Raw genomic sequence first — 25,819 nt, 5'->3', positions numbered from 1 at the left:
TCTCTTAGCTTATCATCCAACGTAACGGTAGCGAACAATCCATAGAATACAGTACTTCTCGTAGCCACTCTAGGTGGATATAGTGCGCTCCTTTGCTATAGCTAGGCTTCAAATTAATGAATCGAGCCTCGAGATAACCATGACACGAGAATTCTGTATAGGCAGGCATTACAAGATACACAATATCGCAGTATGTATGATATACTAGATGCATATGCTTCCCTTCGCTCCGCAATTAATCCGAATGGAAGGTGTTTTGATCGCCGACTGGGCCCCACTACAGGACTACTTATCCGGGAGTCCTTACTCTCGTTACTTACTACTGTCAGTCGGACTTCGTGTACTGCCAAGTTCTGACTGCTGCACTCGGCTTGCCGGTGGGCATGGTTGATGACATAATCATTCCATGTGCTTAGGTTCCACCCTCTCGTGGTACGGTAGTGAACTAACGTGGTAGGATGTACAGAGTAGTTCATAGGTAAGCTCATGATCTTACTCAATTGAATTACTCCAACACACGATTGTATTCAGCTCTACGCCAATCAAGTTGCACGAGTAGTATTACTCTGTATGGAGTTTCTACCGGTAGGCTGGCGGCAAAAAGAAAAAAGAAAGGAAAAAACCCTAAAAAAAAAAAAGTCGGCCCCGCGATTTGCCCCTCCATCAATCACGACATCACGACCTTCGTGACTCACGGGCGGAGATGCTCCGGATCGTAGTAGAGAAAAAAAAAATAGAATGAGGGTTTTAGGAGACAGACTAAATTGAACCCAATTAACCAATCCAAACACCGAATCGCCGAATTCCAACCCAATTTGCCCATCCGTCATTGGTCTAAGGAACTGCTGCTTTCGTGACGGTCCGATTCCGGAGACACCCTGAACTTTTCTGAAGGGCTTAGCTAATTTGGTGGACGGACCTGACCACTCATCCAGCCAGTTACTCATCCCACTCGGTGATTCATAGCTCGTTATTCCTCACGACCTCGTCATCTCATCGTTTTGACTACTGTCTCTTCTTCTCTTCTTTATTACTCCCTCCTAACCCCCCCCCAATTCCTGACCACCTCACCTGGTTATTCATTCATCGCCGATCTCCCACACATCCGCCATGACGTCGGCAAGAGATATTCGTCCTCGCACGGACGACCTGGCTGCTCAGGCTCAGTACCTCTCGACCTCACCCTCTGCCTCTTTCCACTCCCCCTCCAGCCACGGCTCTGCCCTGACGAGGACGGTTCCTGTGGTCAATGCCAAGCACTTGAAGCCCTTCGCCACTGAGGATATCAAAGTTTTGCTATTGGAGAATGTCAACCAGGCCGGCCGGGATATTCTGAAGCAGCAAGGCTACCAAGTCGAATTCCTCAAATCCTCTCTCCCGGAGGACCAGCTGATTGAGAAGATTCGGTAGGTCTTTTCTCGAGTGTGTGAACGAGCATGCCACGAAGGAATCCCTACTAATATCCGCATAGTGACGTTCATGTGATCGGTATCCGCTCCAAGACCAAGCTCTCCGCTCGGGTCCTTAAGGAAGCTAAGAACTTGATCGTGATCGGGTGCTTCTGTATCGGTACCAACCAGGTGGACCTCCAGTATGCCGCCGAACACGGTATTGCCGTCTTCAACTCCCCCTTCAGCAACTCCCGCAGTGTCGCCGAGCTGGTCATTGCCGAGATCATTTGCCTTGCTCGCCAATTGGGCGACCGCTCCAACGAGATGCACAATGGTACCTGGAACAAGGTCAGCAACAAGTGCTGGGAGATTCGTGGAAAGACACTCGGTATGTGGACCCCGTTTTCTCCTCGGGGTGGTTTCAGAGCCATGATCGAGTTATGAGGTGCCTTGACCTGTTCGAAATTAACGCCTTCTTCTATAGGTATTGTCGGATATGGTCACATTGGCGCTCAGCTCTCAGTATTGGCAGAGTCTATGGGCATGTCCGTCATTTTCTACGACGTTCTTAACCTTATGGCTCTGGGTACTGCCCGTCAGGTCAACACTTTGGAGGAACTCCTGCGCGAGGCCGATTTCATCACCTGCCACGTGCCCGAGCTTCCCGAGACTAAGGGCATGATCGGCCAGAAGCAGTTTGAACAGATGAAGGCCGGCAGCTACCTGATCAATGCCAGCCGTGGTACCGTCGTCGATATTCCCGCGCTCATCGAGGCTATGCGCAGCGGCAAGGTTGCCGGTGCCGCTCTTGATGTGTACCCCAACGAGCCCGCTGGAAATGGCGACTACTTCAACAACGATCTCAACTCCTGGGGTGCTGATCTGCGCTCGCTGAAGAACTTGATCTTGACTCCTCACATTGGAGGATCTACCGAAGAGGCCCAGAGCGCCATTGGTGTTGAGGTTGCCACGGCTCTGACCCGATACGTCAACGAGGGTTCCACCCTGGGTGCCGTCAACTTGCCCGAGGTTGCCCTCCGTTCCTTGACCATTGATGAGCCCAGCCACGCCCGTGTGGTTTACATTCACAAGAACATTCCCGGTGTGTTGCGCAAGGTCAACGAAATTCTTGGCGACCACAACGTCGACAAGCAAATGACCGATAGCAGAGGCGACGTAAGTACCCGTATTTCGCAGCAGCGAGAAAGTCCTGCGATGAGCCAGCCGCTAATCAAGTTTTTACCAGGTTGCCTATCTGATGGCTGATATTAGCGATGTCAGCTCCACACAGATCAAGGAATTGTACCAGAGCCTTGAGAGCCTTTCTTGTAAGATCAGTCCCTACCGAGTTTTGCTCGTCTATTTCCTCCGTGCACGACCATGCTAACTCGACTCACAGCTCGAATCATGACCCGCATCCTGTACTAGACGGCGCATCCCAAAAAAAGATACGCGCTATTGTAATCAACTTGACATGTTTGGAATCTACTTGGTGATTCAAATCTTACGATTTTAAAGGAGGGACCCTTTCAACGAGGTCCCTCAAGGACTGTTCTTTGCAAATACCTTCTGTCTTTTTCGTTCTATATTTCTCCCGGCGACGGTGTCGTGTTTTGATTCATGTGACCAAAATCTACAGTGGCAACCTCAAAAGTTTTGAAACCAGCGACTTGATATAGAAAAGTGTTGCACTACTGGATCTCATTTAGAATGATTCTTTGCCGTAGTTTTAAAGGCGCTATGCATATGTTAGTCGAATTTCATTCGAGAGCTTCGACTTGTCGAGATACCTGTGTGCGAGATACATGGTCATGTTCTGACAGCTTTTGTTTATCGGAGGTTAGATTAAAGTCATAGCATGAAACACATTTGATTTTGGATATTTGAGAATCTAAGGATTCAAGAGCATGGCAACATGCAGGCTAGTCGTTAGAATGTAATGTATTCGTGACTGCCTCGGCTCGATTGCGGCCTTGATAATTGTCACGAAAGACTGACTCCTCGGTCGAGTCCCTCGGAAAGGAGGGATAGAAGGAGGGTGAAGGATGTTGAGGTAAGAAGGTAGAGACGATGAGGGGAAGTGAGGGAGGAAAGGGCGAATTAGTAAAATCGAAGATTCACCTTTGTGAACATCTTCATCCTCGGCCTGGATCTCTGTAACCAGGACTCCGACTCCTTCTCCGAGGCGGTTCACGGCGATAGTCACGTCGGCTCCCCCCACGCCAATCCTGATTTGATTGATTGTAATCCCCAGATTCTCGTCCACGTTCGTGAGAGCCGCCCCCGTAGCTAGGGACGTACGAGTCGAGATTGTGGCTGCTCTGTGGGATTCTACCACCGGGACGACCCTGGCCTTGGTTGAACCGATCTCGGCGCTGGTCATCTCGCCCGTCGGATCTGCCGCTCTGTGCTCCCTCCCACGGCGGAGGACCTGTAGACATTGGCGGCCGCGGAGGGAGCCCGCCCTCTCGCTGAGGCGGGAAGGGCCCGCGTCGGTGGGGAACACTTGGGGGCCCGTTAGGGCGACCACCGCGGGCGGCTCCCGGGATCCGACTGTGATTGCTGTTGCGGGAGTCTGGCCGAGATCCGGGCCCGGTCCATCCTCCATTGGATGCGGGATCGGTGGATCCCATTGCAGGGGCTGGAGGCATAGGAGCGCGTTGGTCTCGGAACTTCTTGCGGTCGAGCTCGTGAGAATCTTGGTAATGGGGGATCTCGCCAGGATTTGCGGGAAGGGGAGGTGTGGTGAAGTATGGATGTTTTAAAGCATCAATGGCGTTGATGCGTTTGCGCCAGTCCAGCTTGAGAAGCTCTGTCAGGAGCGAGACCGCCACGGGGCTTTGGCTGTTGTATTGTCAGTATTTTTCCCGCCACAAGAACATCTAGATTCCGTTGCATGTTCGGAGTGACTCACTCTTTAAATACCTGGGCAAGGTTGCCAGGTTTCTGGCCAAAGCTCTTCACCCCGTCGCATCCTGGGAGCGAGCTCCATCCGGGCATGTTCTCCTCGGTAGGGGTTCCCACCAAGGAAAAGATGAGTTGAGTTTGATTCAAATCGCTGCTACCTGAGAGAATCGGTTTTCCCTTGAACATCTCACCAAAGACACACCTGCACCGATCAGATATTTGCATGAGCACGCATAACGTTAAGAAAGAAGCACAACAGAAGAAGCTTACCCAACTCCCCACATGTCGATGGCTGATGTATACCGACGAAGTTGAAGAAGCAACTCCGGTGGGCGGTACCATCGCGTAACAACCAGGGCAGTGTATTCTCTTTTAGCCTCCCCGCCGCCCTTTCCAGCTTGCGGAGGAGGCTCATCGAAGGGTCGTGCCAAACCAAAATCGGCAATTTGAAGGATGCCCCCATTACTAATTAATAGGTTGGCAGCTAGCACATAGTGCTGGATTAGCTGAGTTCGAAAGTAGACGACCTCCATTATCACACACCTTTCATATCTCGGTGTAGGATTTGATTCTGTGTGGTACATTAGTTCAGTGTTCTTCCGTTTGAAATCTTGACAGACTTCGTACCGCATGCAAGTATCGCAGGCCTTCTAGCAACTGATAAAGATAACACTTGATCTGAGGCTCGGTGAAGTGGACGGTGGGGTTTTCCAGAAGACCTGATAGATCATGTTCCATGTACGGCGTGACCATGTACATGCTGGGCTTTTTCGTCCCTCGCCTGGAGCTATTGTCAGAGACTAGCTTCGGCAGATAATATGACGAATGTGGTCTTACCTTTGCTCCTTTCAATCGCCATCTCCTTGAGTTGCAAGATATTGACATGAGAAAGCGCTTTTAGGAGTTTGATTTCACGGATAGCTGTAATCGGAAACTATGAAACATGAGATTAGTGACGACCGTGCGGACAACAAAAGCAGACCACTTACTCCTTCCTTCTCGTGATGCATGAGAATCTTCTTCAAGGCCACAATCGAGTTGTCCTTCTTTGATCTCGCTTTGTAGACCTCACTGCTCGCCGGTCAACAACTTTATTGCTTGAAAGATATTCAGCGGCAGACATACCCAAAGGTTCCCTCGCCAAGTTTGCCTATAAATTCAAAGTCTCGAATATTTGAACAGCCAGGAAACCGAGGTTCGCCCTGGCTATCTTTCTCAAGTGACACGAGAGACATCTTGTCACCGCGGCCCTTGAACGACCAACAAGGACAGGACTTGGAGTGGCTGCAAGCTGTGATGTTTGTCTGTATCGAAGGAGGAGACGTGACCGGTGGTTCGACAGTGTCAATCGTCTTTCGTTGAACGGGCAAGCGCGGACTGGCAGAATGTGTTGGTGGAGTCTAGTAGATCGAGTCTTAAGGACTTTCTCGGGGCGAGTTGAAACAGGAGTTGTGATAAAGAGTTGACAAAGTTGAGTTCGTAGCAGTCGGTTCGAAGATTCCAGAGGAAGAGGAAGAGGCAAGCAGCAAGACTTCACATCGCGGGAGGTGTAATGCGGCGTCGTCTAAGACAGGCTATTCAAGGGCCTCGGTCAACAAGGTCGTCGCAGAAGCAGGCAGCGCAGGCAGGCTAGTCGCTGTAAGATCAGTGTAAATTGCGCGAGAACAAGCAATCCCAAGGCACCCCAAGCGGTAGTAAATGAAGTTTGCCAATAGGCAACGATCTCAAAAAAGTCCGCGACTCGAGGCGACTGGAAAACGGCCGCTTGCCGTCACTGGTCACGTGATTAAATGACTTGAACCTCCGCCGAAGACCCGCTTTCTCGACTCTCTCCTCAGCAATCTGCCCCCGTTCGTGAAGGAACCACTTGCACGACACACACAGTGAGAGACCCCGAATCCCGTCAAGCAGACTTTCAATTGTACTGACCCAATTCGTTCAGTCATGGCAGGCAAGGCACACCACCCTATCCACGTCCACCCGGTCCGACCGCTCTACCGCTTCACGGCAACTGCTCTGAGCGCCAGCATGTGGTTCTTCGTATGACTCCCAGCGCCGCCCCATTCTGAAATATATGGAGATGCTAACTCTGATTCCTACCATGTAGCTCATGTACCGCGCCAAGAAGGACGGCCCGGCTCTGCTGGGCTGGAAGCACCCATGGGACCACTAGACGAACGAAGTCTGTGTGCCTCGAAACCCCTCCATTATCCTACAATACCATGCTCAATTTATGTGAAATCGGAATCGATCCATTAGAGCGCACTATCATGTTTTTATTTTCATCTGGAGAGTCCTTGGGCTAGATCGGGCTCGGGGGTCAGTTGAAATGTATTATACCAGTTCCGTTGGGAGACAATGCGACACTGATAGAGTGCAAAAGAGAACCGCTCTATCTATCTATATTTCTCGTTTTCATTATAAGTACAGTTCTTATACCACCTGACCGCTGAAGGTCACAGGCGCAACTGCTCTAGCAGAACTTTGTACTGGCGGCGCTTTTTGCGGTAATTGGGCTGCAGGCGAGCGCGGATTTGGCCAATCATGCGAGCCAGGCGAGGGAAAGCTATGGTCTCAGCCGTCAAAGCAAGAGCAAATGCCCCGAGCGCCAATGCCACAGCCCAGCTGCGGAAGCCATCTGACATGAAGGTCAACTCCATCACGCTCGCAACCCACTCAGAGGGACGGAAGAGCATGTAACCCGCAATTCCAAGGTCGATAATAATGGTACACAGATAAGGAGCTTGTCGCCGAGACAGTCATTAGCATTAGGGTCTTGGAGAATAGAACTGTAGGATTTGCTCACCATTTTGGGTCATTGGCTGCCGGAATGGTGGTCCAACGCTGAGGACAACGCTGGTCAGGATGTACTGGAAGCAAGAAAAGAGGAACAGGGCTGTATTCTGCGAGTTCACAATATTGCTCTTTTCCACGTCAAGCTGTGGAGGTAGGTACCTGGATGATATGAATTATTAGTGTTTCCAACGTTTTGACACGGATTGTCAACGGCCACTTACCAAGGTTGCAATTGGACAGTCTTAAAGATGACGAGTTGACCAAGGACCACCATGCCGATCTGCCCCAATAATGGTGTAAGAACTTTTCGTGAGACGAGATCCGCCGTGGGTCGTTTGCGAGAAAGAGTAGGATATGGACCGGACCAACCCACTGCATCATTGTCAGATTACGTGCAAGGAAAACCCAAAATATAAGTTTGCAACTCACTAAAGATGGCGATGGGCATGATGAGAGCAAGGTCGATAAAGAGGAACTAAATGCCGAGTCAGTGACCTTCTGGGGGAGTCTCGTCTATCTCATCTACATGCTGAGACCGGTTGTGCACTCACCTGGAAGTCACCAAGGTTGGACCCCGACGTATAGAGGAAGCTGACCGTGGAGAACTGGATGGCCGAGTAGAGACTCATGAACTTGAAACAGCAGAAGCTAGTCACCAAGGCAGCCCGTCCCTCACTTTACCAAAGAGTCAATACCTTGTCTTCAAGAATAATGATGCTGAGTAACTTACCGGATCAATTTTGGCACGCAAGAAATGTCGAATTGCCGACTTGTGAATGGCGCAGCCACGGAGGCTTCAGCATCCGACAGAGAAATGCCAACGTCTGCGGCTTTAAGAGCACCACAGTCATTTGCACCGTCTCCACAGAAACCACAGCAGTAATCAATGGACTGGAGCTTTTCGACCAGTTCGTGCTTTTCATCGGGTGACATCCGGGCAAAAACTTTGCCGATTACCAGCATCTGGCGGCTTGATTAGAGAGTCTCAAGATAGACTGTGAAATCCCAGGACGACTTACCCTGCTGAGCACATCCTCGTTGCCAAAGTCAATCATCCAGCGGAACACATCACCCGTGACAGCAATACAGTAATTACGCTCGTGCAAGGCAATTCCAGGAATGGAAACATCGCTTTCTGCGGTGGTCTCCGTGGGCTATACGGGAGGTTAGTTGCGGGTAATCATAATGGAAGAGACACTCCATACCAAAAGCGTTCTCGGATCCAGCGTGAGATCCGGGTCATCCACACTTTCCCAGCAAAGAGAAGTTTTGGTATCGAGGCCCGGATCTTGAGCACTCTGTTAGCCCATAGATGATTCATGAATCAGGGAATTTTGGACTTACCTTCGACAAAATTGGGGATAAAACATTGCTCGTTAGGACCAATCATCTTGCATTCGCGAGCAACGCTGACAGCAGTCAAGATGTTGTCGCCTGTGCACATGACATTCCGAATGCCAGCCTGGTTGAGCTCAGAAATCACCTTGGTCGTGGTGCTCTTCAACTTATTCTCAAAGATGATAAAGCCTGCGAATTCCAAGTTGCTCTCAGCTTCAGTGCGTGTCAACTTTTGCACTTTCATCCAGCTTAGTTTGCGCTCGTATCTTGTAGCACAAGCAATCACGCGGTATCCCTTGTGGGTGTAGTAATTCAACAGCTCATCGTAATCGGAAGGAACTGCAGTGACGAGTAAGACGGGGTAATGACGAATAAGGGGATATGGAAGACTGACGGGACTCGGGAATACAGATATCCTTGATACTCTCAGGTGCGCCTTTGACAAAGAAATTTACACCATTATCCCCAAACTGTCGGACAACCACACTGGCACGGCGGAGCTGCGAGACAAATTCGAAGTTTCGAAGAACTCCGAGTTCGACGGGAATCTGCAACGGGTATCAAAGATCAGCGAAAATCACGCTGAGGTTTTAAGAGAATAAAACTTACGTTTGGCCCATTAGGTTGGCTGTCGCCTCCGTGAGTCACTGGGGGCTTCGCAACAGATGGAATGATAGTGTCAAACTTGGGGCTTGTTTGCTCAGAAGCATGGCCGCCACCCTCCTCGTAGGACCATCCACTAAATTGGAACATCTTTACATCAAGAGGGTCACCAAGGAGTTCGCCATCCACAACTCGAAGAGAGTGACATGTCGCCATGGTATAGACAATCTTCCGCTGCTTTTCAAGATCGAATGGAGAATTCGCGTTTGGCGGAGGAAGTAGAATGCCGGAAGATGTCTCAGACAAAAGCTCGGAGAATCTATACCAATTTAACCACTGCTGATCGTACGCCTCTCGAGTCAAGGACTAACCTGTGGTTTTTGCCAACCGTGCGCGCACCAAGAACATCTAGGCCATCCTCCGTGAGAGTGCCAGTCTTATCGAAACAGACCATATCTAGTTTTCCACCAACATTGACCCTATATCGAAGATTTATTAGTAAAAAAGGTAGAAGAAAGTCAGCTTTTCGGATTCCACTCACTTTTGCGGGCTGATGCAGAAGATTGATTGCTTCTTCAGACGCGAAAGAGCAAAATTTGTGCCAATGGTGAGAGTCGCAGGGAGAGCGGGTGGAACGACAATCGTAATCAAATCAAGTGCTCGGACGATGATCAGGTGCCAAGCAAGCTGCCTTTATTTAGTGACCACGCAAATGACAGCTTCTCTTTGAGATCGTAAACTTACCCCAAGTCGGACGAAGTTGATAAAAGACGCAATGAAGCCAAGAAGGGCGACCACCCCCATCACGGCAATATAGCGGAACGAATCTCGGTAAAACTTGAAGCCCGAGGGTTTCGGGAAAAGCATTGAGCGAACCAGTGCACCTTTAGTCGTCAAGAACCCTGTTCTAACGACGACTGCCAAGGCAACAGCTTCATCGTCATCTACATTCTGGGGTCGCCGAGCACGAATGACCTTTGTCCCACTGAAGAGGAAGTGCTTGGCAACATTGGGGTGAATAGAGGGGGCACTAAGATCGAGGTACTTGAGAGCCTCGTCGGTGAGTGGCGTCTTGGACACGGGAACCGACTCGCCTGTTTTGTCTGTCAGTGTTTCTCGCTGAGATAGGTATTGCGCCAAGGGTTACTGACCAGTGAGCATGCTTTCATTCACAATACAATCGCCCGACAACAAGATACAATCACACGGGACTTGGTTCAATGAGGGATCAGAGAATTCAAAGACATCTCCAGGTACCAGATCCTGGGAGGAAACAGATCTCCCTGCAGTTGAGATTGAGAATTAGCATGAATGTGGTGACGAATCGGAAAGTCCAGAGGTAACCTACAAAATCCATTCCTGAGAACACGCACATCGCAGTCGAACAAGGAGATCTCTCTCAGGCGACGCATAGTCTAAACACCAGGTCAGTCGGTAAAGGTACAGTACAGGGTAAGCATAGAAACATACCGATCTTGTCTCCAACACGGTGGTACCGATGCTGAAAACAGAGATAAGGAAGATGCACACGGCGTAGTAGTAATATTCATCCATGGACCATAGCAACAGACTGGCAACTTGGAACATGTAGAATGGATGAAAGGCCTGGTTGAGTGTTAGATTAGAAAAAAAAAAAATATGAATATATTGTTAGAATCAAGAATACATACCTCATCAACCAAGAGCTGAGGAACAGTCTTCTGTTGAATATCAATGACATTCTGACCAAATATCTGCTCCCTGCTATCACGCTCGTCGGCATCGAGACCTCCTCTCATGACCTTCGCATTGGTCCAGGAGGGATCCTTCCAGCCGCTGATCAACGCAAACTTGTCTTCGATCGGATGATAGCAGAAGCGCATATGCCTGTAGTCAAGAAACCGCAGATTGGCCATCGTTGGGTCGGTGTCTTCATCGTAGACATGACCCGGTGGGTCTACGAATATTGTTGACAACGGGCGCCCATAAGATTGGTTATCAATCTGGTGAATTGTGAACTGGTTCCATTGATCCTGGTTGGAAATTAGCACATGCGATTTTGTCGTGAAGATGGTGGAAGATGTTTCTCACTTCAATTGCGATCCATTGACATCTTGCCAACTGTGTTGCCTTTCCAATCAGTCTAACTCGCCAACGTGGGAGCCATCGAAATAGTAGATAGGCAAGTCCGCCAGTGAGGAGGCACAGGGTCAGGTAGATGGCATATCCACCCGGGCTCGTCGAGAATCCAGCAAAGACAGCTGTGAGGTCCTCCGAGGCAATATATACTTTCTGATTAAGCCTACCGCCCGTCCTCCTGTCTCGGCCATAGGAACTTGCGGAGATAAACCGAGAGAGTAGAGGATGCTCGACCGAGTCTCGAGAGAGTCTCTTGGAAACGAACGAGTCTCGGTGGGACTCGAGATCTGCTCCATCTAGACCATCTGGCGATGCTACCTCGATATCGCTGCCCACATCCACCGCGTCTTCATTGGACCATTCTGCAAAGTCCTCCTCGTCCTGGAAGTAAGTAAAACTCACCGTGGACCCACCTCGGGCACGGCGATGCGAAAACGAGACAACACTTGATGGGATACTTTCGGAGATGGGGCCGTCAAAAACCTGTTCCGACCATCGTCAATTGAGTTGACTATTTCGTTTGGAGTATATTAAAGAGGCATACCTCGTTCCGGGCCATTTCAACGTCAGACACCACGCTCATACTAGAGAGACGATCAGCAATCGCGGTTTGCATAATTTTGACCAGAGTCTACAACCTGCTCCTCAGAGAGTCCCGCCGGCGGCTAGGTCGAGGTATGGAGAGATCCATAGGATCCGTCCCCATCGGGGACTGCGGGCGGCTGCCCATCGTGTTGGATAGTTCAGTCGCTAGGTTTCCGATATTTGGTATCTGGTTTCTGGGTGGAGTTGATCGCGTGTGGTAGGGTTTCAGACGTCGAGGACCGGCCAGGGGACAGCTATTGAGCTTCACTGGTGATTATGTGATGGCCGCCGTCAGTAAACACATAGCCACCTCACACGAGAGCTTCAAATTCACATGCGCCAAAAAATGAAGACCGTGGGAAAGCTCATCGGGTCTAGCGAGGGGAGGCGACTTCCCCGACCCTCCAGTGACACGCCCTTATCACCATGTGACCTGATAAGCCAGAGCCTGGTGTATGGCCTCAGGCGAACATCAGCAGGCATTCTTATGTACCTCGTCTGGTCCTTGACATTTTTGACATTTTACGGGCTACAGCGCTATGGTTTGTCGAAGTCGATAGATACTATTTGGTGAGAACCGGGAATTAGAATTTGGTGAATCCGGTAGGTAGACATGTCACCATGAAATAGTTCAATTCTACGCAATGTCGGTATACTTGCCTAATCTTGACGACTTTTGATGACAGATCTTTCATATTTATACATCGACTTGGCAGTAGTTCCGTTCCATATCCTTCCGTCGTTGGATCGCATCTACCCGAGCCTCGCGTTGATAGGCCGTTTGCATATATATTCTCCGGACCAAGTCATCATTTGAGGGACTACATTCTATGTACTACCGGCAAATCCAGTCTCCACCGAGCCGATGGACGACACCCGAGCCATGTTTCTAAATATAAAAGATCAAGGATTGACGGGTCGAGGTCCTGCGTGCGATGGTTCAAGGGCAGGAATGGCTGAGCCTTCGATCTGGACCACCACTCAACTCCGGATAGTTCTCAGTGTGAATTACTGTACTACTGTACGAGTCATGTACTGACTCCACATCGTGTTCCGCACAGAAAGGAAAAGGGGACCCGAGTACAGTAATACTGTACAGTATCTTCTTTTGCTTTTTCATGTCTGTTTTGCCCCCCTTTGCTCGAGTGATTTTCCTCTGGTCAAGACGCCACCGAGAGGGGAATTGGCTCTGTAATAGACTGGTTCCACTCTCGACAGGAGAACCAAGAAACAGAAGAAGATACATATCTGCACCATTATCAGTCGTACCATGACCAACCTATGATATAGAGGCTCAGCCAAATCGTCAAGCACAAAACGTTCCAGAACTTTGTTGGGAGCGCGAAGGACCCTCAACCAAGAAGCGCGTCCCGCCAAGGCCCCTCCGGCCACCGGCGCTAAGGAATTCCCACCTAATCCCACCATCTTCCAGACTCGCCCCCTCCCTCAAAACGCCCGTATCAATTTCTTCCCCTCCCTTCCTTTCTCCAACCTCCTCTTCTACCCTCCCCCCCTCCCTCAACCATACCCCCCCCCCGTCACCATGTCTGAGCCCATCAGGAATAAGAAGCCCGACTTCCCGGTCGCTCCGTAAGGATTTCCCCTGCCCTTCTGGTGCCTGCTTATCGGCAATGAGAGAAAAAAAAAAAACAACTGACCCAGCTCCGAAAATTTCAGGACCCCGCAAAACACGCCAGCCAACAATGCCCCCATCTCATCCCACGCTCAGCAGCCTGGCGTGTCCAGCATCAAGGAAGGTAGGTAGCTGCTGAATTTGACGGCCCTCGTACACCCCTCCCTCATTTCTACGGTCGCGTTCCTGACCGCTGTTTCCACAGAACCCTTGGATAGCGCGACTGCCGCCTCTCTCTTCGCCCGGAACCCGGCTTTGATCAACATGATCCAGGGCAAGCTTGGCCAGCTCGTCGGCCGCTCATCTGGCTACATCGAGTCTCTTCCTCCCGTCGTCCGCCGCCGTGTGGCCGGTCTGAAGGGTATCCAGAAGGAGCACGCCAAGCTGGAGGCTCAGTTCCAGGAGGAGGTCCTGGAGCTCGAGAAGAAGTACTTTGGAAAATTCACCCCTCTGTACGAGCGCCGTGCCACTATTGTGAACGGTGGTGTCGAGCCTACCGAGGATGAGGTCGAGGCCGGAAAGGAGGACGAAGAGGAGGATGAGGAGGAGACCAAGGAGGCTGAGGAGAAGAAGGAGGAGGAGGGTGAGCCCACGACCGGTATCCCCGAGTTCTGGCTCTCCGCCATGAAGAACCAGATCTCCCTCGCCGAGATGATCACCGAGCGCGACGAGGAGGCTCTTAAGCAGCTCACCGACATTCGCATGGAGTACCTCGACCGACCTGGATTCCGTCTCATCTTCGAATTTGCCGAGAACGAGTTCTTCACCAACAAGACCATCACCAAGACCTACTACTACAAGGACGAGAACGGCTACGGTGGCGATTTCATCTACGACCACGCCGAGGGCTCCAAGATCGACTGGAAGGATGACAAGGATCTGACTATCCGCCAGGAGAGCAAGAAGCAGCGCAACAAGAGTAAGTGCCGGGCCCCTTTTGCAAAATTCTTCCCACCCACGCATTGCCTACTGCTCCCCCACAGGGGGCTTCAAAAATCATGACACTAATTCTTCGCTTCCACACAGACACCAAGCAGACCCGCGTTGTCAAGATCAGTGTGCCCACCGAGTCATTCTTCAACTTCTTCTCCCCCCTCAACCACCTGCCGATGATGACGAGTCTGTGGCTAGCGACATCGAGGAGCGCCTGGAGCTGGACTACCAGCTGGGTGAGGATATCAAGGAGAAGCTGATTCCCCGTGCGATTGACTGGTTCACCGGCGAGGCTCTGCAATTCGAGGAGCTGGGTGAGGACATCGATCCTGATGAGTTTGAGGATGAGGACGATGAAGATGAGGATGAGGATGAGGATGATGACGAGGATGAGCGAGGATCAGACCGGGATCTGGATGACGACTCGGACGAAGAGGTAAGACGAACCCCCCCCTTTAAAAACATAATTCAACGCCATTTAAATTTACTGACTTAATTCTTTTTTCTACTTTCAGGATGGTACCTCCAAGCCCAAGAAGGAGGCTGCCGAGTGCAAGCAAAACTAGAACTTCCCCGGAAAAAAAGTGACTGGCCATCGAGCGGAGCAGCTCACTGACATGCTTCATGGACTTCCTTGTGATTGACGTTATTGCTATGTTTCCTTTTTTCTCTCTGTCTCTCTCCTCACTGATGCTCTTTCCCCCCTCTCTTGCACTGCGTGAACTTGACCTGTCTACCTAATATTTCTCCAATCAATTGACATAATCAGTGTGTGTAATATCTTACCCCTTTGGCCAAAGAGACTAGGGGAACAGGCGTTGTGATCGTTTCTTGGGCGCTGGTAATAGACATGGGTCACTAGTGATAGCTGATCCGCATCCCGATCTCTTAGAGCTCTGGTGCTTTCTGTGAGTAATTATATAGTGTTAAATCTTTGCATTGATAGTGTCTATCCCAATGTGGTACGATATGTATTGACAACATGACCGGGCAGCCGATGATGTCGTCGTCGATGATGTCGTGCGTGGGTCCGGACCTCAAACAAACAGTCCATCTATAGATTCAGAATCCGGGGTAAAGGTCCGGAACAGTCCGTACGGGGAAATAAGAGATCATCAGATCTGTCTGATGATCTATCGTCTTCGAATGTTCTGCAGATATGTTTGGTCCTGCTATCTTGGGTAGTCTACATGTAGGTAAACATGAGATATGATATAGAACCACCAATTCAGCCACAGTTACATCGGTGGCCTGGCCTGTACTGTGAGCCTATTTGTAATTCCTTCCATAGTCATTGTCCCCATAGTAAGGGCCTCTCTCTGCACAAATCTCTCATCAATCATCATCGTTCCCACCGTGCTGGGACCCCAACCCGCACAGAACGGAGGGCGGTGACTGACAACTGTGGGGGTGTGGCGCGGCACCCCCAAGTTAGTCCCGAAAGCTCCCTTCAGGGGCTCTGGCTGTCTCTCGCTAAATGGGCCAGCTGTTAGTTACTCTGGACCTCGATCGCGCTTTTCTTTCTCACCTGCCCTCCTAGACTCTGAACAACCCTCGCTTTTAGAGACTCCTTTTCCTTTCTCTTTCCTTTCTTTCGGATCATGAGTGGATGAGGGGTTGCCGTGAGACTCTCTGTCTTCCGACCGCTCATTCGTGATTGATTTGCCCTTTTATTTCCCCATCCCTATTTGGATACCCGCCTCGCCAACACCGACATTCTTCCGGAATCCCCCTACCCACATCGACCTCCTCCCCTGTGCGATCAAATCAAGCCCACTTGCTTGATCAGATCTCATCATGGCGCACATCTACGAGGTCGGCACACGGGCCTGGCAGCCCGACCCGACGGAGGGATGGGTCGCATCTGAGGTGAAAGAGAAACTGGTGGATGGTGATAAGGTTCAGTTGGTGTTTGAGTTGGAGAATGGCGAGGTGCGTTACCGGTCTTCATATCAGTGACAGCTGGAAGGAGCTTTGTCGATAATTTCAGAGTAATGGGGAAATGCTGACTTGGCGAGAATAAAAACAGACCAAAACTGTCGAGACCACCCAAGCTGAGCTGCAGGTCGACAACAACTCCAACCTCCCACCACTGATGAACCCGGCTATGCTGGAAGCGAGCGAGGATTTGACGAATCTGTCCCACCTCAATGAGCCTGCTGGTGGGTTCCACCCAAGGAAAAACATGTGTTGCTCCCGTGGCTTCAACTGACAGCTTTGTGCAGTCCTCCAGGCCATCAAGCTCCGCTATGCGCAGAAAGAGATATATACGTACAGTGGTATCGTCCTGATTGCGACCAATCCATTCGCACGAGTCGACTCGCTCTATGTCCCGCAGATGGTGCAGATTTATGCCGGGAAGCAGCGCGCTTCCCAGGCGCCTCACTTGTTCGCCATCGCCGAGGAGGCCTTTGCGTAAGAACCGCCTGTTCTGTTTGATGGGGTTTTTGACCCGGATCTGCTTGCTGACATGGTATTTCTTTGGAATACAGTGACATGCTTCGCGATGAAAAGAACCAGACGATCGTGGTCTCCGGTGAATCGGGTGCTGGTAAGACCGTGAGCGCCAAGTACATCATGCGCTACTTTGCGACTCGCGAGTCCGCCGATCAGCCCGGGAAATACAGCACGAGTCGCGCAGTTGCCACCACCGAGACCGAAGAGCAGATTCTGGCGACCAACCCGGTCATGGAAGCCTTCGGTAACGCCAAAACGACTCGAAACGATAACTCCTCCCGATTCGGAAAGTACATCGAGATCATGTTTGACGAGCGGACGAACATTATTGGCGCAAAGATTCGGACATACCTGCTTGAGCGATCCAGACTTGTCTTCCAGCCACTCAAGGAGCGGAATTACCATATCTTCTACCAGCTCGTGGCGGGTGCCACCGACGAAGAGAGACAGGATCTTGGTCTGTTGCCTATTGAAGAGTTTGAATATCTCAACCAGGGTGGCACGCCAATCATCGACGGCGTGGATGATAAGGATGAGTTTGATGCGACGAGGAAATCCCTGGCTACCATCGGTGTGTCGGCATCGCACCAGACCGAAATCTTCCGTATCCTGGCAGCGCTACTGCACCTGGGTAATGTGAAGATCACGGCCACTCGTACAGACTCCTCTCTTTCACCATCAGAGCCGTCCCTCGTGCGTGTATGCGAAATGCTCGGGATCGACGCCAATGAGTTTGCCAAGTGGATTGTTAAGAAGCAGCTGATCACTCGTGGCGAGAAGATCACCTCCAATCTCACCCAACAGCAGGCCGTTGTGGTTCGGGATTCGGTTGCTAAATTCATCTACTCCAGCCTCTTTGACTGGCTAGTGGACACGATTAACCGCGGGTTGGCTAAGGATGAGGTTATTGAACGAGTCAAGACCTTCATTGGTGTTTTGGATATCTACGGTTTCGAGCACTTTGCCAAGAATTCCTTCGAACAGTTCTGCATCAACTACGCGAACGAGAAGTTGCAGCAGGAATTCAACCAGCACGTGTTCAAGCTCGAGCAAGAGGAATATGTGCGAGAGGAGATTGATTGGACATTCATCGATTTCTCCGACAACCAGCCTTGCATTGATCTGATTGAGGCCAAGCTTGGAATCTTGTCCCTTCTGGATGAAGAGTCTAGACTTCCCATGGGATCCGATGAGCAATTTGTCACCAAGCTTCACCACCACTTCGCAGCCGATAAGCAAAAGTTCTACAAGAAGCCTCGCTTCGGCAAGTCCGCTTTCACCGTTTGCCACTATGCCATTGATGTCACCTACGAGTCGGATGGCTTCATCGAGAAGAACCGAGACACCGTTCCTGACGAGCACATGGAGGTGCTTCGTAACTCGTCCAACAGCTTCATCAAGGAGATTCTGGAAACCGCCGCCGCCGTCCGCGAGAAAGACTCGGCTGCGGTTTCGTCCAAGGCCGTGGCCGCGGCGCCCGGGCGCCGTATCGGTGTCGCTGTCAACCGCAAGCCCACGCTGGGTGGAATCTTCAAGTCCTCGCTGATCGAGCTGATGAACACCATCAATTCTACGGATGTGCACTACATTCGGTGTATCAAGCCCAACGAAGCCAAGGAGGCTTGGAAATTCGAGGGCCCCATGGTTCTGAGCCAGTTGCGAGCCTGTGGTGTGTTGGAGACTGTCCGAATCAGTACGGCTGGTTACCCCACCCGTTGGACATACGAGGAGTTTGCCATTCGCTACTACATGCTTTGCCATTCTTCGCAGTGGACGTCTGAGATCCGAGACATGTGCCATGCTATTTTGCGCAAGGCTCTCGGCGATGCGAACCACCAGAAGCAGGACAAGTATCAGCTTGGTTTGACGAAGATATTCTTCCGGGCTGGTATGCTTGCCTTCCTGGAGAACCTGCGGACCTCGCGCTTGAACGAGTGTGCCATTATGATCCAGAAGAACCTGCGCTGCAAGTACTACAGACGCCGCTATCTGGAGGCTCGTGAGTCTATTCTCACCACTCAGGCGTTCATCCGAGGATTCCTGGCTCGCCAGCGCGCCCAGGAGATCCGCCGGAATAAGGCCGCAACCACGATCCAGAGAGTCTGGCGTGGTTCCAAGGAGAGGAAACGCTACACCGAGATTCGGAACAATGTTATTCTGTTCCAGTCTGTTATGAAGGGTTTCCTCTGCCGTCGCAACATCATGGACTCGATCAATGGCAACGCAGCCAAGGTCATTCAGCGTGCTTTCCGTTCGTGGCGCCAATTGCGAGCCTGGCGTCAATACCGTCAGAAGGTTATCATTGTTCAGAACTTGTGGAGAGGAAAGCAAGCTCGAAAGGCTTACAAGACGCTGCGTGAAGAGGCCCGCGATCTCAAGCAAATTTCCTACAAGCTGGAGAACAAGGTCGTGGAGCTCACTCAGATCTTGCAGACATTGAAGCTTGAGAACAAGTCCTTGGCCTCGCAACTGGACAACTACGAAACTCAACTGAAGTCATGGCGTGCCCGGCATAACGCGCTTGAGGCACGTGCAAAGGAGCTCCAGGCAGAGGCCAACCAGGCCGGTATCACTGCAGCTCGATTGGAAGCCGTTGAGGAAGAGTTGAGCAAGATGCATCAAACCCAGTCCGATAACCAAGCTACCATTAAGCGCATGCAGGAGGAGGAGCGGGTCACCCGTGACACACTCCGCAGCCAGACCGAGGAATTGGAGCGTCTCAAGGTTCTTAATGCCGAGGCCGAGGCCGAGAAAGCTACTCTTCGGCAACGGGTTGGGGAGCTTGAGGAGGAGCTGGAAGTTGCCAAGCGATCGATGCCTGTCAACGGCGTTAATGGCGACATGCAGAATGGCGCTGCTGTACCTACACCTGCCAGCGGTCTGATCAACCTCGTTGCGACCAAGAAGCCCAAGCCACAACGGCGCAGTGCGGGTGCAGAGAGAGTTGGGACGGATCGATTCAGCGGTGCATACAACCCACGCCCTGTTTCTATGGCGATTCCCGGACCTACCGCTACCAGGTCTACTGCTGCCATTTCTCCTGGTCTGGACTCAGTGGAAGCGGAACTCGAGCACTTGCTTGCTGAAGAGGATGAACTGAACGATGAGGTCGCGATGGGTCTGATCCGTAACTTGAAGATTCCTCTGCCAAGCTCGACTCCTCCTCCAACCGAGAAGGAGGTTCTCTTCCCTGCGTACTTGATCAACCTGGTCACTTCGGAGATGTGGAACAATGGATTTGTCAAGGAGTCCGAGCGTTTCTTGGCCAATGTGATGCAGTCTATCCAGCAGGAGGTGATGCAGCACGATGGCGAGGATGCGATCAACCCCGGAGCCTTCTGGCTTTCTAACGTCCACGAGATGTTATCGTTTGTTTTCTTGGCTGAGGATTGGTACGAGGCGCAAAAGACGGACAACTACGAGTATGACCGCCTGCTGGAGATTGTGAAGCATGACCTGGAGAGCTTGGAGTTCAACATCTACCACACATGGATGAAGGTGTTGAAGAAGAAGCTGTATAAGATGATTGTGCCCGCGATTATCGAGTCCCAGTCTCTGCCTGGGTTCGTCACCAGCGAAACAAACCGCTTCCTCGGCAAATTGCTTCCCTCGAACAACAACCCGGCTTACAGCATGGACAACCTGCTGAGCCTTCTGAATGGGGTGTACCGGGCCATGAAGGCGTTTTACATTGAGGACACCATCATCACGCAGACCGTCACCGAGCTTCTGAAGCTGGTGGGTGTCACCGCATTCAACGATCTTCTCATGCGGCGAAACTTCCTATCGTGGAAGCGTGGTCTTCAGATCAACTACAACATTACTCGGATTGAGGAATGGTGCAAGAGCCATGATATGCCCGAAGGAACGCTGCAGTTGGAGCACTTAATGGTATGCGCCGTTGATTTTTCAGCTCGACTGTAGGGGTACAGGCTAACATTTCAATAGCAAGCGACCAAGCTTCTTCAACTGAAGAAGGCCACCTTGAATGATATCGAGATCATTCAAGATATCTGCTGGATGTAAGCCAAATCCCCAATCACTCTCATGACGTCGTTGGTAGTATACTGATCTATTTCTCTTCCAAGGCTCTCCCCGAACCAAATCCAGAAGCTCCTGAACCAGTACCTGGTGGCCGACTACGAGCAACCCATCAATGGCGAGATCATGAAGGCCGTTGCCTCGCGTGTCACTGAGAAGAGCGACGTGCTTCTTCTGAGCCCCGTGGACATGGAGGACAGTGGCCCCTACGAGATCGCCGAGCCCCGTGTGATCACGGCTTTGGAGACCTATACCCCATCTTGTAAGTGATGCGATAAAATACGCATACTATTGCGTCCTGTTCCCCTTTTTTTTGCTTGCATGTACTAACCATGGCTTTTCTAGGGCTCCAAACGCCACGACTGAAACGATTGGCTGAGATTGTATCTGCGCAAGCGATTGCCCAGCAGGATAAGCTTGGGATAGATAACGGGGTGTTGGAGGAGTAGGTTGTGTGTGTATATTAGACATGTTCTCCTTCATATGTTCTGTGAGCTACGGATTACGATCAGTGTGAGATTTTTCACCCACGACCTTGATTTGATGCCCGGGCAGATGCCCGGTTTTGAAATACAGTGATGCATTGTTTGTTGTCTAAAGACTAAAGAAAAGAGCCTTTTTTTTTCTTTCCATCTAAGTTGCAGATGTTGCATCAGAATAGATCTTATATACCCTACCACTTCATGATATATGGTGCTCTAGTCATAGTTGAGTTAATTGCTTCGACTTGGCGTGGAGCGGTGTCGCTCGCCGTGGGGGAAGTTTGTTCGGAGTTGGTTGATCGGTGGAGCACCACCGCAAGGAAAGTCTTCTATTCCACAACCACAACCACCACTTCACCCCTCCAACAACTAAGCCGTCCACAACCCGCCATCATGACCTTGACAAAGATCAACTTCATCACAGGCAACAAGAACAAGCTCATCGAGGTGCGCGCCATTCTCGGCAGCGTCATCGAGGTTGACAACCAGGCCGTGGATGTCCCCGAAATCCAGGGCACCATTGAAGAGATCGCCAAGGAGAAGGCACGCCGTGCTGCGGAAGCGGTAAGCTAATATTATAATATTGAATGACTCCGCCAGTGTTTTCATGAAAAGATCACCAACTAACAGTCAATCTCAAGATCAATGGCCCAGCTCTGATGGAGGACACCGCTCTGGAATTCCACGCGCTCAAGGGTCTGCCTGGACCATACATGTATGAAAGCGCTCATGGCGGGATTGAATTTCCCTGCAAATTCTGAGTTAGACTGACGACGGTCTAGCAAATCTTTCATGGAATCCCTCGGCCATGAGGGTCTGAACAAGATGCTTGATGGATTCGATGACCGAGGTGCAGAGGCAGTGTGCACTTTTGCTTTTTGTCGGGGGCCTGGTGAGGAGCCTCTCATCTTCCAGGGGCGGACTGCGGTGAGTTCTACTATCGTATTGGGATTCTGATCTGGGGGCCTTGAATCTAATGAGATATCACAGGGAACTATTGTGCGGCCGCGAGGCCCAACGCACTTCGGTACGTTTCTATCAATTCTGGAGACATAGCCAGAGCAACTAGGCTACAAGTGTATTCGTCGTACTTGTACTGACGCAGTCTTCCAGGCTGGGACCCAATCTTCGAGTATGAAGGCAAGACATACGCAGAAATGGATAAGGAGGCAAAGGTAAGCGCTTTTTCAGCCCTCTATGATTATACCAGTACCAGTACCGGCACGGGCATGCAGAAAGATCCAAGAAATCAAATCACTAACGCCCCTTGGCCCCGTCTCGTTCCAGAACCGGATTTCTCACCGGTACAAGGCGTTGGTCAAGTTCCAGCAGTGGTTGGCAGAAGGCCAGCAGTAAGGGGCGCTGGGTATGGGTATATATATAGAGCGAGTCCTCGCAACCGACTCAAAGATTTAAACGAGGCCCTTCACAGACATAGAATAAAGAGAAAGATCTTCCCAATCGTATGCTTCCACGCGTTCATTCTGCATCCTCGGCATGTTGTTTCTTCCAGTTCTCGACCCACTGCGCGATCCGGACACAGTTGCTATCGACGTCGCCATCCTTTTCGCTGTTGAGTTCCACGACGATCTCTTCGTCATAGGCTTCACGGGCTTCTTCCATCAAAACGCCGAAGATCTCGGCGTCGAGATTCTCTTGTAGCTTATCTTCGTGGTATCCTCTAGAACAGCGCATTCTGTGTTAGAACCACGCTTAGTTTGTTTGCATGAAGGGTAGTATTTACCTCGAGCTTAACCGGTCATACAGGATAGAAGTCTCCGGGCATCGAATAACCACGACAAGGTCGATCCAGGACTTGGGGAAGAGGTCGCAAGCATGCCAATCGATCAGATATCCACCCTGTAGCACTTCATCCTCAATAGCATCGAGCAACTAGACGAGAGAACCCAATTAGTACACGACGCGACAATGCGACAGCAACAAGTACCACCCCGCGCAACCCCACCAAAGAAGAGAAAAAAAAATGTGAGGGGAAAAGACGAGCCCAGCGCATCGCAGCAAAATACACATCGCACGTCTCCAAAGAAAGCAGAACAACCGACATACCTTATCCTCATCGACAACCCAACTCTTCCGCTCCTCATCGTACTCCTCGAAGCAATCACGTTCCTTGGCGATCTGATTGACGGACAGGTGCTTGAGTCCGGTATCTTGGGCGAGTTGTTCGCAGTGTACGGTCTTACCGACGCCGGGGGTGCCGGTGATGATCACATTCGGGGAGGTGCGCATGCTTTGTGAGGTGATTTGGATCCTTGGAAAAAGGCGAATCGAGACTGGAAGAGCTGCTGGTGGGGGTTTAGCGATTGAGACAAAAGCGCTTCTTCCCCGGATGGAAATTATCTCGGATTAATGTTGGTTCCGCTTATCTCTTATCGGGTAGCTATACAACAAGATAGAAAGGAGTACATTAAAATCATTATGTATATATGGTCATTAAGAGGAAGACGAAATGGCCAAATGAATTTAAATGTACTGTTATCATGCTCAGGCTTATATTTTTGAAAAGGATGTAATGCAATGCATCGTACCATCATGTCGAGGTCGTATCGGGCGAGGCGGTTCCCAGCACTGGAATTAATCTGCGCCAAACAGCAATTAGTGTATCATTCGACAAGCGCATAATCACTCTACTCACTTGAGAAGCTCAAAAAGCTTGTACTTTTGCAAATACTTAGTGCCCCTCCGATAGGCCTTGAGTAGGCGAATTGGATTGTCGCACTTCGCGGACGTGCCAATCAGGCGGTGCATCGCTGGTGCTGTCTTGAACATGGGATCAAACACCAGTAGGTTCGCGCTGCTGTCGTCGCGGATCTCAAATCCCACAATGGTCATTGAGTGGCCTGTTCCGATTAGAGATGAGTGTTGTAGGGCTCTCCGGTCGGGGAAGCGGACGTACCTTGATGTTGGAAATAGATGGGAGGAAGGTCGGTCTTGAAGACCTTTGTTTTCTCGTCGTCTAGCGAGCATGCCGAGCGGAAGTAACTCGCTACCTCCATGTAGAGTTTATCGTAAGCTAGCATGCCTTCGCTCGCAGTCAGACTACTGGCATCGCATCTGTGCCGAGTTAGTTTCGTAGATCTTGGGCCGAGTATTGCAAATATGCACTTACGGGATTCCGAGACTCTGGAACAGAGCTTGTGCCTGTCATATATTAGTATGAGGCAAGCATTCTTCATGAACGAGTGATGACTGACCTCGGGAGTTCCAATAAATTTCCTTGTCCCTTTGATACCTCCTGTCTCGGTCCTGCCCGAGCTGTTAAATCCCATATCCCAAGCCTGTTCGATTAAATCCTGGAGATCCAGAATCGACGGTACACCATGGGGAAAGTGTGTATAACCCGTATTTTGCGTCTTCGTAATATATGACACAAGCATCTGAATATTTCGATACCCACAGAATCCACCTTCTCGGGAAAGCTTGCAGATATGGCGAACCTTGGGGTTGCAGAGAAAAGCTCTTTGCACAGTCTTGTCTTGCTCGCATAGTTTCGCAATAACCGGGATGAGGTGGTCAGTCTCGTTTTCCACTGTGGTGTGCCTTGCTAGATTCCCGTCTGATGTGATCTGGGTCTGCTTTGAGGTTCGGCCACCTTTTTCCAGCATGTGCTTCAGCCACGAGGGCATCTTTTTCTCATTGGCATGAGGACCCAGTTCCGCACGCTGATCATGGAGTTAGTACATCCCTTGGGTAGACTCGGTAAATGGTAGCTCAACATACCCCAAGCCGCATTGCACCATCCTGTCCCCGAGTCCGCGGTGGACTCTTTGCTCGGGCTGGTTTGGCATTATTATTCCTGCGTGCAAAGTCGCGATCTGCGCCCCTTTTGCCACCTTGGAGGGCTCCTTGTAGATCAAGCTTGTCTTCCTGGTCTAGAGGCAAGTCATAATCATCAGGACTGGAGGCGTCTGCGTTGTATTGAGGCGAGTCTGCCCCAATCTCATCGAATGCCATGCCCTCCGCCAGATGAAGATCCAAATGCGTCGACAGCTCAGCCACTGTCACTGTCTCACCACACCCACGTGGGCAATCAACATATTTCTCTGTAGAGTCCTCATCTGTCGGCAACGGCGACGGAGACCGCCTGTTCTCCCACTCATGAAAATCGGGCGTGAGACTTTGCGGGGCACCGTTCTCTGGGTGACAGTGCTCGATGTGCATCTCCAGGAAGCTGGCATCCGCATCTGAAAAGGGACAGAATGGGCATGTTAGAAGATCGGAGCCGTCCATGTTTTCTGTGTTGCGCCTCTATCGTTGGCAGTTTAACGGGATGGTCGTTTAGGCGGCCGGGACTAGAAGTGAAGCAGAACGCTAAAACCACGTCGGGAGCCTGCAGGGCAACAGATGTGCCAAGCAATCGCAGCTGATTACCTCAACGAGGAGCCCGAGGTAATTCAGGACAATATGTCTGGAGAAATGGCCACTGCTTACCTTTAATTCTCCAGAATTTTGATGAGCGGTCCCTGAAATGTGGTGGTTTGTGGATGAGACCCACATAGCCTCGCCGCTGAGTC

General features: G+C 50.9%; 9 protein-coding genes across 9 annotated transcripts; 5 read left to right on the top strand and 4 right to left on the bottom strand.

Annotated features, from left to right (window-relative positions):
* Positions 1 to 1,110: 1,110 nt before the first annotated feature.
* N7458_007489 (D-3-phosphoglycerate dehydrogenase) lies at positions 1,111 to 2,819 on the top strand (the record flags this gene model as incomplete). The annotated part of the gene is made up of 5 exons (XM_056910871.1): positions 1,111 to 1,406; positions 1,472 to 1,779; positions 1,876 to 2,567; positions 2,638 to 2,719; positions 2,791 to 2,819. The coding sequence occupies 5 exons, from the start codon at positions 1,111 to 1,113 to the stop codon at positions 2,817 to 2,819; spliced, it is 1,407 nt and encodes a 468-aa protein (XP_056763697.1).
* Positions 2,820 to 3,526: 707 nt separating this feature from the next.
* Positions 3,527 to 5,533, bottom strand: N7458_007488 (Serine/threonine-protein kinase bur1; the record flags this gene model as incomplete). Its single annotated transcript, XM_056910870.1, has 8 exons — positions 3,527 to 4,235; positions 4,306 to 4,500; positions 4,569 to 4,782; positions 4,842 to 4,869; positions 4,926 to 5,098; positions 5,136 to 5,232; positions 5,288 to 5,369; positions 5,424 to 5,533. The coding sequence occupies 8 exons, from the start codon at positions 5,531 to 5,533 to the stop codon at positions 3,527 to 3,529; spliced, it is 1,608 nt and encodes a 535-aa protein (XP_056763696.1).
* Positions 5,534 to 6,242: 709 nt separating this feature from the next.
* N7458_007487 (uncharacterized protein) lies at positions 6,243 to 6,471 on the top strand (the record flags this gene model as incomplete). Its single annotated transcript, XM_056910869.1, has 2 exons — positions 6,243 to 6,338; positions 6,406 to 6,471. 2 exons carry the CDS (start codon positions 6,243 to 6,245, stop codon positions 6,469 to 6,471), a joined length of 162 nt encoding a protein of 53 aa, XP_056763695.1.
* Positions 6,472 to 6,754: 283 nt separating this feature from the next.
* Positions 6,755 to 11,883, bottom strand: N7458_007486 (uncharacterized protein; the record flags this gene model as incomplete). The annotated part of the gene is made up of 21 exons (XM_056910868.1): positions 6,755 to 7,041; positions 7,105 to 7,253; positions 7,316 to 7,466; positions 7,524 to 7,569; positions 7,646 to 7,769; positions 7,825 to 8,057; positions 8,114 to 8,248; positions 8,300 to 8,382; positions 8,439 to 8,771; positions 8,827 to 8,980; positions 9,042 to 9,354; positions 9,407 to 9,514; positions 9,577 to 9,722; positions 9,780 to 10,129; positions 10,187 to 10,318; positions 10,384 to 10,450; positions 10,506 to 10,640; positions 10,706 to 11,047; positions 11,106 to 11,636; positions 11,698 to 11,737; positions 11,789 to 11,883. 21 exons carry the CDS (start codon positions 11,881 to 11,883, stop codon positions 6,755 to 6,757), a joined length of 3,954 nt encoding a protein of 1,317 aa, XP_056763694.1.
* Positions 11,884 to 13,281: 1,398 nt separating this feature from the next.
* On the top strand, positions 13,282 to 14,870 carry nap1 (histone chaperone NAP1; the record flags this gene model as incomplete). Its single annotated transcript, XM_056910867.1, has 5 exons — positions 13,282 to 13,328; positions 13,416 to 13,495; positions 13,577 to 14,294; positions 14,398 to 14,740; positions 14,820 to 14,870. The coding sequence occupies 5 exons, from the start codon at positions 13,282 to 13,284 to the stop codon at positions 14,868 to 14,870; spliced, it is 1,239 nt and encodes a 412-aa protein (XP_056763693.1).
* Positions 14,871 to 16,101: 1,231 nt separating this feature from the next.
* N7458_007484 (type V myosin) lies at positions 16,102 to 21,251 on the top strand (the record flags this gene model as incomplete). The annotated part of the gene is made up of 7 exons (XM_056910866.1): positions 16,102 to 16,236; positions 16,334 to 16,466; positions 16,530 to 16,719; positions 16,797 to 20,652; positions 20,710 to 20,783; positions 20,850 to 21,064; positions 21,148 to 21,251. The coding sequence occupies 7 exons, from the start codon at positions 16,102 to 16,104 to the stop codon at positions 21,249 to 21,251; spliced, it is 4,707 nt and encodes a 1,568-aa protein (XP_056763692.1).
* A 234-nt stretch (positions 21,252 to 21,485) lies between these two features.
* Positions 21,486 to 21,857, top strand: N7458_007483 (non-canonical purine NTP pyrophosphatase; the record flags this gene model as incomplete). The annotated part of the gene is made up of 1 exon (XM_056910865.1): positions 21,486 to 21,857. One exon carries the CDS (start codon positions 21,486 to 21,488, stop codon positions 21,855 to 21,857), a length of 372 nt encoding a protein of 123 aa, XP_056763691.1.
* A 906-nt stretch (positions 21,858 to 22,763) lies between these two features.
* N7458_007482 (nucleoside triphosphates FAP7) lies at positions 22,764 to 23,534 on the bottom strand (the record flags this gene model as incomplete). Its single annotated transcript, XM_056910864.1, has 3 exons — positions 22,764 to 22,965; positions 23,029 to 23,177; positions 23,352 to 23,534. The coding sequence occupies 3 exons, from the start codon at positions 23,532 to 23,534 to the stop codon at positions 22,764 to 22,766; spliced, it is 534 nt and encodes a 177-aa protein (XP_056763690.1).
* Positions 23,535 to 23,835: 301 nt separating this feature from the next.
* N7458_007481 (C78 family peptidase) lies at positions 23,836 to 25,535 on the bottom strand (the record flags this gene model as incomplete). Its single annotated transcript, XM_056910863.1, has 6 exons — positions 23,836 to 23,884; positions 23,941 to 24,145; positions 24,202 to 24,359; positions 24,415 to 24,446; positions 24,500 to 24,967; positions 25,026 to 25,535. 6 exons carry the CDS (start codon positions 25,533 to 25,535, stop codon positions 23,836 to 23,838), a joined length of 1,422 nt encoding a protein of 473 aa, XP_056763689.1.
* Positions 25,536 to 25,819: the final 284 nt, after the last annotated feature.

Source organism: Penicillium daleae, assembly GCF_028827525.1.
Source record: "Penicillium daleae strain IBT 16125 chromosome Unknown utg000007l_segment0_segment0, whole genome shotgun sequence".
NCBI lineage: Eukaryota > Fungi > Ascomycota > Eurotiomycetes > Eurotiales > Aspergillaceae > Penicillium > Penicillium daleae.
This window is presented reverse-complemented; position numbering and strand designations above follow the sequence as displayed.